This window comes from Biomphalaria glabrata, chromosome 3 (genome assembly GCF_947242115.1).
Source record: "Biomphalaria glabrata chromosome 3, xgBioGlab47.1, whole genome shotgun sequence".
NCBI lineage: Eukaryota > Metazoa > Mollusca > Gastropoda > Planorbidae > Biomphalaria > Biomphalaria glabrata.
Genome location: NC_074713.1, coordinates 26,906,315 through 26,924,075, shown reverse-complemented (window position 1 = coordinate 26,924,075; position 17,761 = coordinate 26,906,315). Strand labels below are relative to the sequence as shown.

The 17,761-nt window shown below is 39.2% G+C and overlaps 3 protein-coding genes across 3 annotated transcripts; 1 reads left to right on the top strand and 2 right to left on the bottom strand.

The window, feature by feature from the left end:
• Positions 1–4,572: 4,572 nt before the first annotated feature.
• On the top strand, positions 4,573–6,573 carry LOC106056951 (fibrous sheath CABYR-binding protein-like). Its single transcript, XM_013213907.2, has 2 exons — positions 4,573–4,582; positions 5,900–6,573. The coding sequence occupies exons 1-2, from the start codon at positions 4,573–4,575 to the stop codon at positions 6,571–6,573; spliced, it is 684 nt and encodes a 227-aa protein (XP_013069361.2).
• A 7,548-nt stretch (positions 6,574–14,121) lies between these two features.
• Positions 14,122–14,631, bottom strand: LOC106056952 (uncharacterized). Its single transcript, XM_013213908.2, has one exon. It carries the CDS (start codon positions 14,629–14,631, stop codon positions 14,122–14,124), a length of 510 nt encoding a protein of 169 aa, XP_013069362.2.
• Positions 14,632–16,042: 1,411 nt separating this feature from the next.
• On the bottom strand, positions 16,043–17,341 carry LOC106056953 (uncharacterized). Its single transcript, XM_013213909.2, has one exon. It carries the CDS (start codon positions 17,339–17,341, stop codon positions 16,043–16,045), a length of 1,299 nt encoding a protein of 432 aa, XP_013069363.2.
• Between the last annotated feature and the right edge of the window lie 420 nt (positions 17,342–17,761).

Here is a 17,761-nt window from a genome sequence, read left to right as displayed (position 1 = left end):
GATACTATCAATTATGACCTTTTTGAGGGTGGTTGAAACTCTGTCCGAGATACCCGGATGCTATCAAGTTGGTTGCACTGCAGACAAGATGCTGGTTTCCGTCCTGATATTAAATTAAATACGTCAGTTATTTGTGGAAACTTGTTGACTTCAAGATAACTTTAAAAGGTGATAAGAGTCGCGGTGGCTGAGTGGCAAAGTGCGTGGCTTCTGAACCGAGGCGGTCCTGAATTCGAATCCTGGTGTAGACTGGGATTTTAATTTAGGGATCCTTAGGGCGCCTCTGAGTCCAACTCTAATGGGTATCTGACATTAGTTGGGGAATGTAAAGAAGGTTGGTCATTGTGCTGGGCTATGTGGGCCATATGACATCGTTGTTAACTGTGGGCCATATGACATCGTTGTTAACTGTGGGCCATATGACATCGTTGTTAAGCGTGGACCATATGACATCGTTGTTAACTGTGGGCCATATGACATCGTTGTTAACTGTGGGCCATATGACATCGTTGTTAAGTGTGGGCCATATGACATCGTTGTTAACTGTGGGCCACAGAAACAGATGACCTTTACATCGCAAGGTCTGAAAGGAGAACTTGGCTCTTTTTTTTTATCTAGCTGATAGGAATAGGAAACATGTCAACTGTGTAGTTCGTTACCCACCCTAGCCCTAACCGTGGCCCTAACTCAAACCTAAACCTTAATGTTAGAAACATGTCTGTTCATTAGTTGAATTAAAACCAATGCTTAAAGTTTGAATCTAGAAGTTAAAAAGTTTCAATGTTTGTACCCATCACAATAAGAAAAAAGAAAATCACTATCACAAATACAATAAAAAAAAAACAGAGAATGAATACTCGTTTATTTCTAACATAATAATAATAATAATAATAATAATAATAATAATAATACTTTGTCTTACAATTTTGGCATTACACCAAACAAAACATGATAACTATAGAAAAACAAAAATATAAATTTATATTCACGAACATTAGCAGAAACATGAAAACTAAACCTGCAGAGAACACAAAGTATCTGTAAAGGGAGTTGAACTATCAAGACTTAGAGTTCCAAATGTTAATTAGTTAGTGATTAGAAAGCAGACAAGTACTTAGGTTAGTATGACATCCAAAAGTAGACAGACAGTTTATTTAGTTAACTATTTATACACGACGACTTCTTCTCATTAAATTTATATATATCTTGTAGTGTTTTATATTCAATGTTCAAGGAATAATGAGTTGGTTGTTGTGGTGTTTTATATTCAATGTTCAAGGAATAATGAGTTGGTTGTTGTAGTGTTTTATATTCAATGTTCAAGGAATAATGAGTTGGTTGTTGTGGTGTTTTATATTCAATGTTCAAGGAATAATGAGTTGGTTGTTGTGGTGTTTTATATTCAATGTTCAAGGAATAATGAGTTGGTTGTTGTGGTGTTTTATATTCAATGTTCAAGGAATAATGAGTTGGTTGTTGTGGTGTTTTATATTCAATGTTCAAGGAATAATGAGTTGGTTGTTGTGGTGTAAGTGTTGTCGACACCTAACCGAGGGACTCACAACTAGAAGTGTCTTTTGTTTAATGTCTCAAATCTTTCGCTTTATATTTCTATTTATAGCACACAGAAAAAATTAATGAACAATAAAAAAAAAAAGAAAAGAAAAGAAGAAAGATTGAAAAAAAAAAGTTAACACACACACACACACACGCTTCTGCGTGCGCGCGCAGACAAAATTGGTTGACCTGAGCTAACCTACGGGCGGGAAATATCCGTCAGCAGGCGACTTCCAATACTTCAGCATTTGTCTGGAGCCCGTGATAGATGCAGGCGATCTGGGGGCCCCTACGTGTCCTCTTGCCTGACAAATGAACGCTAAAAGTTGACACAGCAAAAGGCGCAATCATAGCAGACGACGAAATTGAATTCCGAGTCAGCCTGAAGTCTGGAGAGTTTTCCCGCTAAGGTTAACGGTTAAGGAAACAAAAAAAGTCATCTTAATCTCGGACCCAAAAGGGATTTCATTTTTAAAGATTTTTTCCCCGTCTCTTACTTTGATGGTCAATGTGTTTATTTTAAAATCTAATTTGTAGCAGAAGCGAGGAGATGGAATACATTTCAGCCAGATCAAACAGTGGCGCACAAACTACTGCCTGCTGGTCAGATCCGACCCGTGTGCCCCTGGAAACTTCTGCTTACAGTCCATGATGAAACCACAGAGAACGGGTTCCATCGGATTTCTGCTGGTGATACGGCTTGCTATATATATGTTGGTCAATTCTTTGGACCCGAGTTAATAATCTATTGGGCATTACTATGGCACAACTAAGACACCACTAAGACAATACTAAGATACCACTTAGATATCATGAAGATACCACTAAGATACCATTAAGATACTGTTAAGATACCATTAAGATACCGCTAAGATACCATTAAGATACCGATAAGATACCATTAAGATACCAATAAGATACCACTAAGACACCATTAATATACCACTAAGACACCACTAAGAACCAGCCAGGAAAACCAGTGACAAGGCAGAATTAAAGTTATTGGTTAAAATGCATGACTAAATGCATGACGCGTACGACATAATCATCTTTTTTTTTTGAAGTAAAGTCTGTATTATATAAGATAAGATAAGACACCTTTAAGATACCACTAAGACAACACTAAATTACAACTGAGACACCAATAAGGTATTACTAAGACAACACTAAGACAGCACTAAGACACCACTAAGATACCACTAAAACACCACTAAGACACCACCAAGATACCACTAAAACACCACTAAGGTACCACTAAGACACCACCACGATACCACTAAGACACCACTAAGGTACCAATAAGACACCACTATGACAGCACTAAGCTAAAAGCTGACTTCTTTAGTGTGAAATGTCCGCCCAAATCTAAAGGGTACCTGACATTAATTGGGGCAAAGTAAAGGCGGTTGGTCGTTGTGCTGGCCACATGATACGCTCGTTAACCGAAGGCTACAGCAATAGATGACCTTTACAACATCTGCCCTATAGACCACAAGGTCTGAAAAGGGAACTTTACTTTTTTTTATAGTGTGAATTGCAAGTGACAATCGATGATTTAACATCATCAAATAGGACATAACTAAATAGGACTACACATGATACAACTAAATAGTAGTATACATGATACAATAAATAGGACTATACATGATACAATAAATAGGACTACACATGATACAACTAAATAGGACTACACATGATACAACTAAATAGGACTACACATGATACAACTAAATAGGACTACACATGATACAATAAATAGGACTATACATGATACAACTAAATAGGACTACACATGATACAACTAAATAGGACTACACATGATACAATAAATAGGACTACACATGATACAATAAATAGGACTATACATGATACAACTAAATAGGACTACACATGATACAACTAAATAGGACTACACATGATACAACTAAATAGGACTACACATGATACAATAAATAGGACTACACATGATACAATAAATAGGACTACACATGATACAATAAATAGGACTACACATGATACAATAAATAGGACTACACATGATACAATAAATAGGACTACACATGATACAACTAAATAGGACTACACATGATACAACTAAATAGGACTACACATGATACAACTAAATAGGACTACACATGATACAATAAATAGGACTACACATGATACAATAAATAGGACTACACATGATACAATAAATAGGACTACACATGATACAACTAAATAGTAGTATACATGATACAACTAAATAGGACTACACATGATACAACTAAATAGGACTACACATGATACAACTAAATAGGACTACACATGATACAATAAATAGGACTACACATGATACAATAAATAGGACTATACATGATACAACTAAATAGGACTACACATGATACAACTAAATAGGACTACACATGATACAACTAAATAGTAGTATACATGATACAATAAATAGGACTATACATGATACAACTAAATATGACATACATGATACAACTAAATACGACTACACATGACACTATTGAACATGATCGAACATTATAAACAATGACTAAACATAACCGAACATGACACTTTTAAAACATTTTTAAAGATTTTTATGTTGCTGGAAATTTTATTGTAGAAAAACGTTTCTTTCCATTTTCCAATCTAATCTTTTTTTAGACAGGATTCTTTTCTTCCCCTAACTACAATGACAGCGACAAATGTTTATTTCAGATTGGTCTTTAGCATGAAACCGTTCAATGAAATCCTTACTCTCACTAATAACGACAAAATCAAATGACGACAATCAGCCTTTTAGTGTCACCAACTTTAATAATTTAGTGACAATTTAGTCAAATGTTTTTCTGTCCAATGAAAAAATAACTAATGCCAACTCTTCAGAGTTCTGTTCCTGGAAAAATGCACAATAGAGGCTACCCAATGATTTTTGGTTTTTAACGCATGTCTTTAAATCACTGGAATAGTCAAGTGAAAAGAAAACTGGAATCCAAATAACTAATACGTTGAACGTTTAGAATAATGTCAGAAGGTTAGCTACGATGGATATATTAATTTGATAGATCCAAGACCAGGTTAGGATTTTACCTCATCTAAAGTTGACGCATTGACTTTAAGATTTATTACAAAAATCAAAGCAGTTTCGATAATTTATAGACAAAATAAAATCGTAGGATTTCGATTTTAAGATTTTAGGGCGTCCTGGAATTCCTAAATGAATGGTCCATCTGTTAGGTGTGTTGACCACACGAGACCCTCGTTAACGTCGTACCAAAAGATCAGGTTAACTTAGAAAGAAACAATTTTTAAAAGTACACACACACACACACACACACAAGATTGGTGACTGCGTGGTCTAGGGGAATAAAGATCTTACTTTCTTCTAGCTCTCTGTCTCTCAACTGTGTGGTCTAGGGGAATAAAGATCTTACTTTCTTCTAGCTTTGTATCTCAAGCAATTCATTGTCAAATACATTTGGAAACATTACAAAAGGAAAGCTCGAGACAGTGTTTTGTGGAGAGTTATTTCCTCCCATGACAAAAGGAAAGCTCGAGACAGTGTTTTGTGGAGAGTTATTTCCTCCCATGACAAAAGGAAAGCTCGAGACAGTGTTTTGTGGAGAGTTATTTCCTCCCATGACAAAAGGAAAGCTCGAGACAGTGTTTTGTGGAGAGTTATTTCCTCCCATGACAAAAGGAAAGCTCGAGACAGTGTTTTGTGGAGAGTTATTTCCTCCCATGACAAAAGGAAAGCTCGAGACAGTGTTTTGTGGAGAGTTATTTCCTCCCATGACAAAAGGAAAGCTCGAGACAGTGTTTTGTGGAGAGTTATTTCCTCCCATGACAAAAGGAAAGCTCGAGACAGTGTTTTGTGGAGAGTTATTTCCTCCCATGACAAAAGGAAAGCTCGAGACAGTGTTTTGTGGAGAGTTATTTCCTCCCATGACAAAAGGAAAGCTCGAGACAGTGTTTTGTGGAGAGTTATTTCCTCCCATGACAAAAGGAAAGCTCGAGACAGTGTTTTGTGGAGAGTTATTTCCTCCCATGACAAAAGGAAAGCTCGAGACAGTGTTTTGTGGAGAGTTATTTCCTCCCATGACAAAAGGAAAGCTCGAGACAGTGTTTTGTGGAGAGTTATTTCCTCCCATGACAAAAGGAAAGCTCGAGACAGTGTTTTGTGGAGAGTTATTTCCTCCCATGACAAAAGGAAAGCTCGAGACAGTGTTTTGTGGAGAGTTATTTCCTCCCATGACAAACTCTGATCTGTGTTCGTCAACAGGAAGACACTGGTGTCGTGTAGAGATACAAGCAGAGTAACCAGCAGACATCACAACAGTCATACATGCAGAGATACCAGCAGATATACCAGCAGAGATACAAGAAGAGATACCTGCAGATATACCAGCAGAGATACAAGAAAAGATACCAGCAGATATACCAGCAGAGATACAAGAAGACATACAAGAAGAGATACCAGCAGACATCCCAACAGTGATACAAGCAGAGATACCAGCAGGCATCCCAACAGTGATACAAACAGATATACCAGCACATATACCAGCAGAGATACAAGAAGATATACCAGCAGGCATCCCAACAGTGATACAAACAGAGATACCAGCAGACATCCCAACAGTGATACAAACAGAGATACCAGCAGACATCCCAACAGTGATACAAACAGATATACCAGCACATATACCAGCAGAGATACAAGAAGAGATACCAGCAGACATCCCAGCAGTGATACAAGAAGAGATACCAGCAGACATCCCAACAGTGATACAAACAGAGATATCTGCAGATATACCAGCAGAGATACAAGAAGAGATACCAGGCCCAACTGATAAGCATCAAATTTACACTGATACTGATAAAGGAAATAGCAAGCTAACAATATTGAACTTATTGAACTACCGCTGCAGTGATTCTCAAAGTACGATTAACGGTTCCAAATCCGGACCCCTGAAGTGCACAATGAAGCCACACAATGAAGAATTAATTTGTTATAATTATTTGTAATTCTGAGGCCCGTGACTCGTATGTCTGTATTTCATAAGACCGCAAGTCTGATAAAGATATGCAGCACTTTAACACATTTTTTTTTACTGGAACTGTGTAGATCTCAGGTTACATTGACAAAGATCTAGTAGATTCTTCGTACCAGTATTTCGTTGTTTGTGTAAAATACACACATTCTAAGTATTTCTTTTTAAAGTCATGTTTACCTTTAAAGTAATGGGGGACCTTATGGTGGACACTGGTGTCTCTTTACTGTCAATAGAAGAAAAAAAGTGTATGCGTTCGAAATGTCAATAAATTGCTCTTCAGATAGATACACAATCTCTCTATTGCAACAAAGCTCACCCCCTCTCATTTACACACACACAATCAAATCATTTTTTAATAGAATACCCACGGCAAGAGATCGCCCACCCACCCCTCTTTTTCATTCTTTACACCTCTCCCCTGGTTTATCTGGTTCCCAGTATGTTCCCGTGAGCGTAAGGCGGGGGGATGGGACGCACTGAAATAAGTGTTTAACAGCCATATTGCGGAGAGCATTGCGGAGAGCATTGCGAAGGGCTTTGCAGGGCCGCATCGTATAATAGGTCCCTGTGTTGTTCCAATCAGTTTCGCGATGGGGATTGCCCGGCTTGAGATGCCCGTTGCAAATCACGTCTCCGCACGAGGAGTAAATTATGTGTGGCTTTATCTGGAATTGAAGATGTAAAGCCTTGCCTGAAAAACGACTAAACTTGAAGCTGAACAACATACACTGCCAGTTGGGTTTTTTAGTGTTTTATTTTTCTTCTCTTCCCTATTAGTCAGCATTCATTAGAAACGTATTGTCGTTTACCATTGGTAAGGGGAAGTACGGTGAACAAATAAATAGGATGAACTAAGGTTTAAGGTGAATTAATGAATAAGATGAACTAAGCTTTGAGGTGAACTCAATGATTAAGGTGAACTAAATGGGTAAGGTGAGCTAAAGAGTAAGATAAACTATGAGTTAAATTAGGACTGAGTTGAACTAAGACTTAAGGTAAACTAAAACTTAATGTGAACTAAGACTTGAAGTGAACTAAGACTTGATGTGAACTAAGACTTGATGTGAACTAAGACTTGATGTGAACTAAGACTTGAAGTGAACTAAGACTTAAGGTGAACTAAGACTTGAAGTGAACTGAGACTTGATTTGAACTAAGTCTTGAGGTGAACTAAGACTTAAAGTGAACTAAGACTTGAGGTGAACTAAAATTTTATGTGAACTAAGTTTAGAGGTGAACTAAGACTTGGTGTGAACTAAGACTTGAGGTGGACTAAGAATTAAGGTGAACTAAGAATTAAGGTGAACTAAGAATTAAGGTGAACTAAGACTTGACGTGAACTAAGACTTGACGTGAACTAAGACTTAATGTGAACTAAGACTTGATGTGAACTAAGGTTTGATGTGAACTAAGGTTTGATGTGAACTAAGATTTCAAGTGAACTAAGATTTGAGGTGAACTAAGGTTTGAGGTGAACTAAGGTTTGAGGTGAACTAAGACTTGAAGTAAACTAAGACTTGGAGTGGGCTAAGTTTTGAGGTGAACTAAGGCTTGATGTGAACTAAGACTTGATGTGAACTAAGACTTGATGTGAACTAAGACTTGAAGTGAACTGAGACTTAAGGTGAACTAAGACTTGAAGTGAACTGAGACTTGATGTGAACTAAGTCTTGAGGTGAACTAAGACTTAAAGTGAACTAAGTCTTGAGGTGAACTAAAAAAATTTCGTGAACTAAGTTTAGAGGTGAACTAAGGCTTGGTGTGAACTAAGACTTGGGGTGGACTAAGAATTAAGGTGAACTAAGAATTAAGGTGAACTAAGACTTGGCGTGAACTAAGACTTGACGTGAACTAAGACTTAATGTGAACTAAGACTTGATGTGAACTAAGGTTTGATGTGAACTAAGGTTTGATGTGAACTAAGATTTCAAGTGAACTAAGATTTGAGGTGAACTAAGGTTTGAGGTGAACTAAAGTTTGAGGTGAACTAAGACTTGAAGTAAACTAAGACTTGGAGTGGGCTAAGTTTTGAGGTGAACTAAGGCTTGATGTTAACTAAGATTTGGAGTGAACTAAGGTTTGAAGTGAACTAAGTTTTGATGTGAACTAAGACTTGGTATGAACTAGGACTTTAGGTGAACTAAGATTTAAGGTTAACTAAGACTTAAGGTGAATTAAGACTTGAGGTGAACTAAGACTTGCAGTGAACTAAGACTTGATGTGAACTGAGACTTCAGGTGAACTAAGGTTTGTGGTGAACTAAGACTTGATGTGAACTTATATTTGAAGTGAACTAAGATTTAAAGTGAACTAAGACTTAAAGTAAACTAAGGTTTGAGGTGAACTAAGATTTAGGATGAACTAAGACTTAAATTGAACTAAGACTTGAGGTGAACTAAAGCTTAAGGTGAACTAAGACTTGATGTGAACTACAACTTGTGTGAACTGAGATATGAGGTGAACATGGTGTGAAGTAAGATTTGAGGTGAACTAAGTCTTGAGGTTAACTAAGAAAGACTTGATGTGAACTAAGAATTGTAGTGAACTAGAGCTTGAGGTGAACTAAGACTTGAGGTGAACAAAGTTTTGAGGTGAACTAAGACTTGAGGTGAACTAAGATTTGGGGTGAACTAAGACTTGAGGTGAACTAAGACTTGAGGTGAACTAAAGCTTATGGTGAACTTAAGAGTACTGTGAATTTAAGAGATAGGTGAACTAAGGGTTAATATTAACTAAGAAGTCAGGAGAACTATGGATTAAGATTTACTAAAGGATTAAGGTGTATTATGGTGAACTAAGCACTAAGGTAAAGTAAAGATCAATGTGAATTAAGGATTAAGTTGACCTAAGACTTAAGGTGAACATACGAGTAAGGTGAATTAAGGAGTAATATTAACTAAGGATTAAGGTAAACTAAGAGAAATCGTGAACTAAGGATTAAGGTCATCTAAGAGTAATCTGATCTAAGGATTAAGGTGAACTAAGGAGTTTGGTGTGTTTTGTCTTCAATTATTCTCGAGGTTAGGTAACAACAAAGTAACCATCATGAAATAAGTCTGTCTGTGTCTGTGTCTGTGTCTGTGTCTGTGTCTGTGTCTGTGTCTGTGTCTGTGTCTGTGCTACCCCAGAAAAAAGCTTGAGTTCCTGGATACACCAGGACGACTTGATATGGACACACACACGTCCGTTCTGTTTGAATGCTAGTGTTCCAATGTTCCAATGTTCCAATGTTCCTTGTATTCAGAGACAATACGATTTTTCATGCATTTAAAAATGTCCGACTTCAAACACAAAATTATTGGGTAGAAACTATCAAGTTCAACTAGTTTTAATTTTTTTTATAATTGTTTTTTTTTAAATTATTTTTCGTAAATTGAACCAATGGATTTTTTTTTTAAATTAATTTAAGCGGTTCTTATTTCTGCGACAATAAAAAAAAAAAGACTCAGGATTTGGTTTGTTTGTCTCAACGAAGCAACAAAAAAAACCTGACGCTTAGAGATGGAGGCGGAAAAAACGAACTGTAACGCCTGGCAGCGAAATCACAAAACGTGGGATTGAACGACTCAAAGATTTAGAATCACGGCGTCGTTGGGGCGCCATAGGTTTGCGATGTGTCTGAAATGAGCAGGGAGTACAGGTGGCGGTAACTGAACCATGAGCATGATTTCAGAAGAAATTTAAATGTGAGCAGAATTCCATGCCGCGCTGGACGCCATTATTGGGATGCAAAAACATTAGGACCAAAAAAAAACAAAACAAAATATTTTCTAAAAGACGTGAAAAACTTAATTACATGCCGCACTTTATACACATGACTAATTAATAGATTGAACACACCCTCTTCAGACATAAACATGTTACAAACCTATCTTTGTGTTAATGTTATCTGTCATATGTTTCTGTCAAATGTTTCTGTCATATGTTTCTGTCATATGTTTCTGTCATATGTTTCTGTCAAATGTTTCTGTCATGTTTCTGTCAAATGTTTATGTCATATGTTTCTGTCAAATGTTTCTGTCATATGTTTCTGTCAAATGTTTCTGTCATATGTCTCTGTCATACGTTTTTGGTTTTGATAATACAAACAGTGTGAGGTAATTTCGGGTAGGAGTGTGGGGGTATTGTCTGTGTGAGGGAAGTTATGAGGAGGGAATCTCACATTTTCATGTGGGAGACTATACAATTGACGTCTCTACTACATTCCTTGTTAGCGGTGCTAAAAATTGTAGATACATACGGTATGCATTTGGGTACAATTCGTGTTTTTAAAAGTCACTTAGCTTTTGATGATACTATAGAGATTATAATACTTTAGGTTTGGTTTTAATTTTAGAAATAATTGAAAAAAAAAGTAATTTAGATTTGGTTTTAATTTTAGAAATATTTTTCAAAAATTGAATTTGTCTATATATTGAATTGAACAATTCAGAAATGTTAAATTTCTGGGGGGGGGGGGGGGGGGGGATTTTAAAATTATATTCAAAATAGAATTTCAAGTACTCAAGTACTCAAGTACTTCCAACTCAAATCAACTATAAAATCAAAGCAATTGTTTCGTTTAGTTTCTAAATCATTTTTTTAACTTTTCGTTTTGGTCGTGAAAATGTCCTCTAACCTCCAGCGCAGACTTTCTCATTTCATTCACACACACACACACACTCAGGAACACACGCGCACGCACACATATTCACAATAATCAATATTTTGGAATCTGCTGTGTATTGAAGTCCCCAGTCAATCAAATCATAATTTGAGTATTTAGGTCATGGGGCGGAATTAAAACCAAACCAAAATTGAAAGACTTTTTGTTTCTTGTCAAGCCCAGTACAGAATATTTTTTTTGTCAGCCCAAGCAGAAAATGACATTGGGTTGGGTTCGTAGAGTCTTTGGAAGAAATGTTCTCAATGAATGAGCTACTGATAAGTGCAGATGTACTCATCTTTTCTCACCTGCGTACGTGATGGGAATGAGTCGGCGGATATGGTGCGGGATGGTGAGCCATGGTGTGGGATGGTGAGCCATGGTGTGGGAGGGTGAGCCATAGTGTGGGATGGTGAGCCATGGTGCGGGATGGTGAAAGATAGTGAGTGGAGGGGATGGTTGAACTGGTGACAATGATGTCACACTACGTTGCGATAGAGTGACTTAGTGATAAGACTATGTGAGGATTTGTGGCAACAGTGAGACTTAGTGACGAAACAATATAACATATTGGGTTATTATGCTATAGTTAGATCAAGTTGCGATAGCGACACTTTATGAGATGAAACTATGTGAAATATTTATTTATAGTGAGTTGATAATGAGATGATGTGATGATAGTGAGATTATACTATGATAGTGAGACTTTACGGCGAAAGTGAGACTGTGAAGCGACAGTGAGACTTGTGAAAGTGAAACTGCGTGGTGATAGTGATATCACGTGATCTAAATGACGTTAGAGTTGATGTGAGTACATGATAGATGTGGTAGACAGTGAAACTAGATCTACAGAGTGACTGTGACACAATGTGTTGATGGTGAGGCTACTGATACAAAGCTAGAAGGCTAACCATTGCCTGTGTTAGTGTGTTGATGGGAGTGGTTGTTTTCGTCTGAGAAACAGATATACACTGACAGATAGAGAAACAGATATGCACTGACAGATAGAGAAACAGAGAAACAGATATGCACTGACAGATAGACAAACATAGAAATAGATATACACTGACAGATAGACAAACAGAGAAACAGATATACACTGACATTTAGACAAACAGAGAAACAGATATGCACTGACAGATAGACAAACAGAGAAACAGATATGCACTGACAGATAGACAAACAGAGAAACAGATATGCACTGACAGATAGACAAACTGAGAAATAGATATGCACTGACAGATAGAGAAACAGAGAAATAGATATGCACTGACAGATAGACAAACATAGAAATAGATATACACTGACAGATAGACAAACAGAGAAATAGATATGCACTGACAGAAAGACAAACAGAGAAACAGATATGCACTGACAGATAGACAAACAGAGAAATAGATATGCACTGACAGATAGACAAACAGAGAAATAGATATGCACTGACAGATAGACAAACAGAGAAACAGATATGCACTGACAGAAAGACAAACAGAGAAACAGATATGCACTGACAGATAGACAAACAGAGAAATAGATATGCACTGACAGATAGACAAACAGAGAAATAGATATGCACTGACAGATAGACAAACAGAGAAATAGATATGCACTGACAGATAGACAAACAGATATACACTGACAGATAGACAAACAGAGAAACAGGTAGGCTTATACACTGACAGTTAAACAAATATACACTGACAGATAGACAAACAGAGAAACAGGTAGGCTTATACACTGACAGTTAAACAAATATACACTGACAGATGAACAAATAGACAGATACATTGACAGATAACAAACTGAGAAACAGATATACACTGACAGACAGACAAACAGATAAAGAGACTTAGCAAAACGAGAGAGACAAAGATAAAGACTAAAAGAAAGAGAGAGAGAGTGCGTGTGTAAAATATAGAAAGTAGCAAATTAAAAGAAAAAAAAAAAGAAACACAACTAATACAATGAAAAAGAGAGAAAGATGAAAGAGACAGAGAAGAAGAAAGACAAAGAGCTAGAGAAAAGAAAAAGAAGAAGACCATTTTAAAAGCTCAATAATGAGTCAACCTGATTGGTCCAACCTGCTCGGCGTTCTACCCGAGGTGCTCTAAACAGGAGGAGCGCCATAAAGATAATTAATAACATTAGCACTCTGGAATTAACCGCTGGGGGTGTTAATAGTATTGTTACAGATCGTAGCAGGGAGGTGTGTGTGTCAGTGTGTGTGTGTAAAGACGATTGGTGTAAACGAGGTGTGCGGGGGGGGGCGATAAGAATAGTATAAACGATTCGAACTGTGCGGAACATGCCTGCAGGTTGTAATCAGACAAGACAGTCTTCAATTAAATCATGATTGAGTATGATCGCTTCCCTCCTGATGGGACAAACACACACAAAAGGTTATTGCCGAGGTTCAGTCAGGGACGGAGCCCGATGTCGCAGGAACCACGGAGGACCGAAGGAGGGCGATTTTTGTGTCCGAGGGCTAATGCTTTAGGACAAGAAGATCGAGAGAAAGAGCACGTAGAGCGAGGGTCAATCCATGGATGAAAGAGATGGATATGGATAATGGGCTTTCATTTCTTTTTACATCCCTGACACCTTTGTTGAATGTTTTTTGAACTTTGAAGTATCAAAATGACTACGTTAGGTTTTGCAAGAAATAATGAACACAAAATGTGTGTGAACTGTATAACCTTTGAAGTCTTAGGACAAACTTTCTGATTCTGTCGTTTGGTTGGATAGCTAGACAAAGATTTCAGTTTTCAGAGTAGTTTATTGTTCGAAATCAAACATTTAAATTCTGACAGGATAAATAGTAAAATAATGAGCTTTATTTAGAAAACAGCCAATATTTTTACTAACAAAGATGTCTTATTTCAGTAGAGTAGTGCCATGGGGATATTTGGCATAGTGCGTGATAACAATGGTGACAGAGTGGTATAGTGACACGGAGGAGTGGTAACATGGAGGTGGGGTGACATAGTGGTATGGTGACATAGTGGTGTGGTGACATAGTGGTATGGTGACAGAGTGGTATGGTGACATGGAGGAGTGGTAACATAGAGGTGGGGTGACATAGTGGTATGGTGACAGAGTGGTATGGTGACATAGTGGTATGGTGACAGAGTGGTATGGTGACATGGAGGTGTGGTGACATTGTGGTATGGTGACACAGTGGTATGGTGACAGAGTGGTAAGGTGACATGGAGGTGTGGTGACATAGTGGTATGATGACATGGAGGTGTGGTGACATAGTGGTATGGTGACATGGAGGTGTGGTGACAGAGTGGTATGGTGACAGAGTGGTATGGTGACAGAGTGGTATGGTGACAGAGTGGTATGTTGACAGAGTGGTATGGTGACATGGAGGTGTGGTGACATAGAGTTATGGTGACATAGTGGTATGGTGACAGAGTGGTATGGTGACAGAGTGGTATGGTGACAGAGTGGTATCGTGAAATGGAGGTGTGGTTACATAGTGGTATGGTGACAGAGTGGTATGGTGACATGGAGGTGTGGTGACATTGTGGTATGGTGACAGAGTAGTATGGTTACAGAGTGGTATGGTGACATATTGGTATGGTGACATGAAGTTGTGGTGACATAGTGGTATGGTGACAGAGTGGTATGGTGACAGAGTGGTATGGTGACATGGAGGTGTGGTTACATAGAGTTATGGTGACATGGAGGTGTGGTGACATAGAGTTATGGTGACATAGTGGTATGGTGACAGAGTGGTATGGTGACAGAGTGGTATCGTGACATGGAGGTGTGGTTACATAGTGGTATGGTGACAGAGTGGTATGGTGACATGGAGGTGTGGTGACATTGTGGTATGGTGACAGAGTTGTATGGTGACAGAGTAGTATGGTTACAGAGTGGTATGGTGACATATTGGTATAGTGACATGAAGTTGTGGTGACATGGAGGTGTGGTGACAGAGTGGTATGGTGACATGGAGGTGTGGTGACAGAGTGGTATGGTGACATAGTGGTATGGTGACATAGTGGTATGGTGACATAGTGGTATGGTGACATAGTGGTATGGTGACATGGAGGTGTGGTGACAGAGTGGTATGGTGACATGGAGGTGTGGTGACATAGTGGTATGGTGACATGGAGGTGTGTGACATAGTGGTATGGTGACATAGTGTTATGGTGACATAGTGGTATGGTGACATAGTGGTATGTTGACAGATTGGTATGGTGACATAGTGGTATGGTGACATGGGAAACTGGTGACATAATTGTATGGTGACATAGTGGTATGGTGACATAGTGGTATGGTGACAGAGTGGTATGGTGACATGGAGGTGTGGTGACATTGTGGTATGGTGACAGAGTGGTATGGTGACAGAGTGGTATGGTGACAGAGTGGTATGGTGACATGGAGATGTGGTTACATAGAGTTATGGTGACATGGAGGTGTGGTGACATAGAGTTATGGTGACATAGTGGTATGGTGACAGAGTGGTATGGTGACAGAGTGGTATGGTGACAGAGTGGTATCGTGAAATAGAGGTGTGGTTACATAGTGGTATGGTGAAAGAGTGGTATGGTGACATGGAGGTGTGGTGACATTGTGGTATGGTGACAGAGTGGTATGGTGACAGAGTAGTATGGTTACAGAGTGGTATGGTGACATATTGGTATGGTGACATGAAGTTGTGGTGACATAGTGGTATGGTGACAGAGTGGTATGGTGACTGAGTGGTATGGTGACAGAGTGGTATGTTGACATGGAGGTGTGGTTACATAGAGTTATGGTGACATGGAGGTGTGGTGACATAGAGTTATGGTGACATAGTGGTATGGTGACAGAGTGGTATGGTGACAGAGTGGTATCGTGACATGGAGGTGTGGTTACATAGTGGTATGGTGACAGAGTGGTATGGTGACATGGAGGTGTGGTGACATTGTGGTATGGTGACAGAGTGGTATGGTGACAGAGTAGTATGGTTACAGAGTGGTATGGTGACATATTGGTATGGTGACATGAAGTTGTGGTGACAGAGTGGTATGGTGACATGGAGGTGTGGTGAAAGAGTGGTATGGTGACATGGAGGTGTGGTGACATAGTGGTATGGTGACATAGTGGTATGGTGACATAGTGGTATGGTGACATGGAGGTGTGGTGACAGAGTGGTATGGTGACATGGAGGTGTGGTGACATAGTGGTATGGTGACATGGAGGTGTGTGACATAGTGGTATGGTGACATAGTGTTATGGTGACATAGTGGTATGGTGACATAGTGGTATGTTGACAGAGAGGTATGGTGACAGACTGGTATGGTGACATAGTGGTATGGTGACATGGGGGACTGGTGACATAATTGTATGGTGACATAGTGGTATGGTGACATAGTGGTACGGTGACATGGAGCTGTGGTGACTTAGTGGTATGGTGACAGAGTGGTATGGCGACAGAGTGGTATGGTGACATGGAGGAGTGGTAACATGGAGGTGGGGTGACATAGTGGTATGGTGACATAGTGGTATGTTGACATAGTGGTATGGTGACAAAGTGGTATGGTGACATGGAGGTGTGGTGACAGAGTGGTATGGTGACAGAGTGGTATGGTGACAGAGTGGTATGGTGACAGAGTGGTATGTTGACAGAGTGGTATGGTGACATGGAGGTGTGGTGACATAGAGTTATGGTGACATGGAGGTGTGGTGGTATCGGTGACAGAGTGGTATGGTGACAGAGTGGTATGGTGACAGAGTGGTATCGTGACATGGAGGTGTGGTTACATAGTGGTATGGTGACAGAGTGGTATGGTGACATGGAGGTGTGGTGACATTGTGGTATGGTGACAGAGTGGTATGGTGACAGAGTAGTATGGTTACAGAGTGGTATGGTGACATATTGGTATGGTGACATGAAGTTGTGGTGACAGAGTGGTATGGTGACATGGAGGTGTGGTGACAGAGTGGTATGGTGACATGGAGGTGTGGTGACATAGTGGTATGGTGACATAGTGGTATGGTGACATAGTGGTATGGTGACATGGAGGTGTGGTGACAGAGTGGTATGGTGACATGGAGGTGTGGTGACATAGTGGTATGGTGACATGGAGGTGTGTGACATAGTGGTATGGTGACATAGTGTTATGGTGACATAGTGGTATGGTGACATAGTGGTATGGTGACAGAGAGGTATGGTGACAGACTGGTATGGTGACATAGTGGTATGGTGACATGGGGGACTGGTGACATAATTGTATGGTGACTTAGTGGTATGGTGACATAGTGGTATGGTGACATGGAGCTGTGGTGACTTAGTGGTATGGTGACAGAGTGGTATGGTGACAGAGTGGTATGGTGACATGGAGGAGTGGTAACATGGAGGTGGGGTGACATAGTGGTATGGTGACATAGTGGTATGTTGACATAGTGGTATGGTGACAAAGTGGTATGGTGACATGGAGGTGTGGTGACAGAGTGGTATGGTGACAGAGTGGTATGGTGACAGAGTGGTATGTTGACAGAGTGGTATGGTGACATGGAG

Excerpts from the sequence above, each read along its gene's own strand:
- LOC106056952 (XM_013213908.2), bottom strand. The coding sequence starts at position 14,631 with ATGTCACCACACCTCCATGTCACCATACCACTCTGTCAACATACCACT.
- LOC106056953 (XM_013213909.2), bottom strand. The coding sequence starts at position 17,341 with ATGTCACACACCTCCATGTCACCATACCACTATGTCACCACACCTCCA.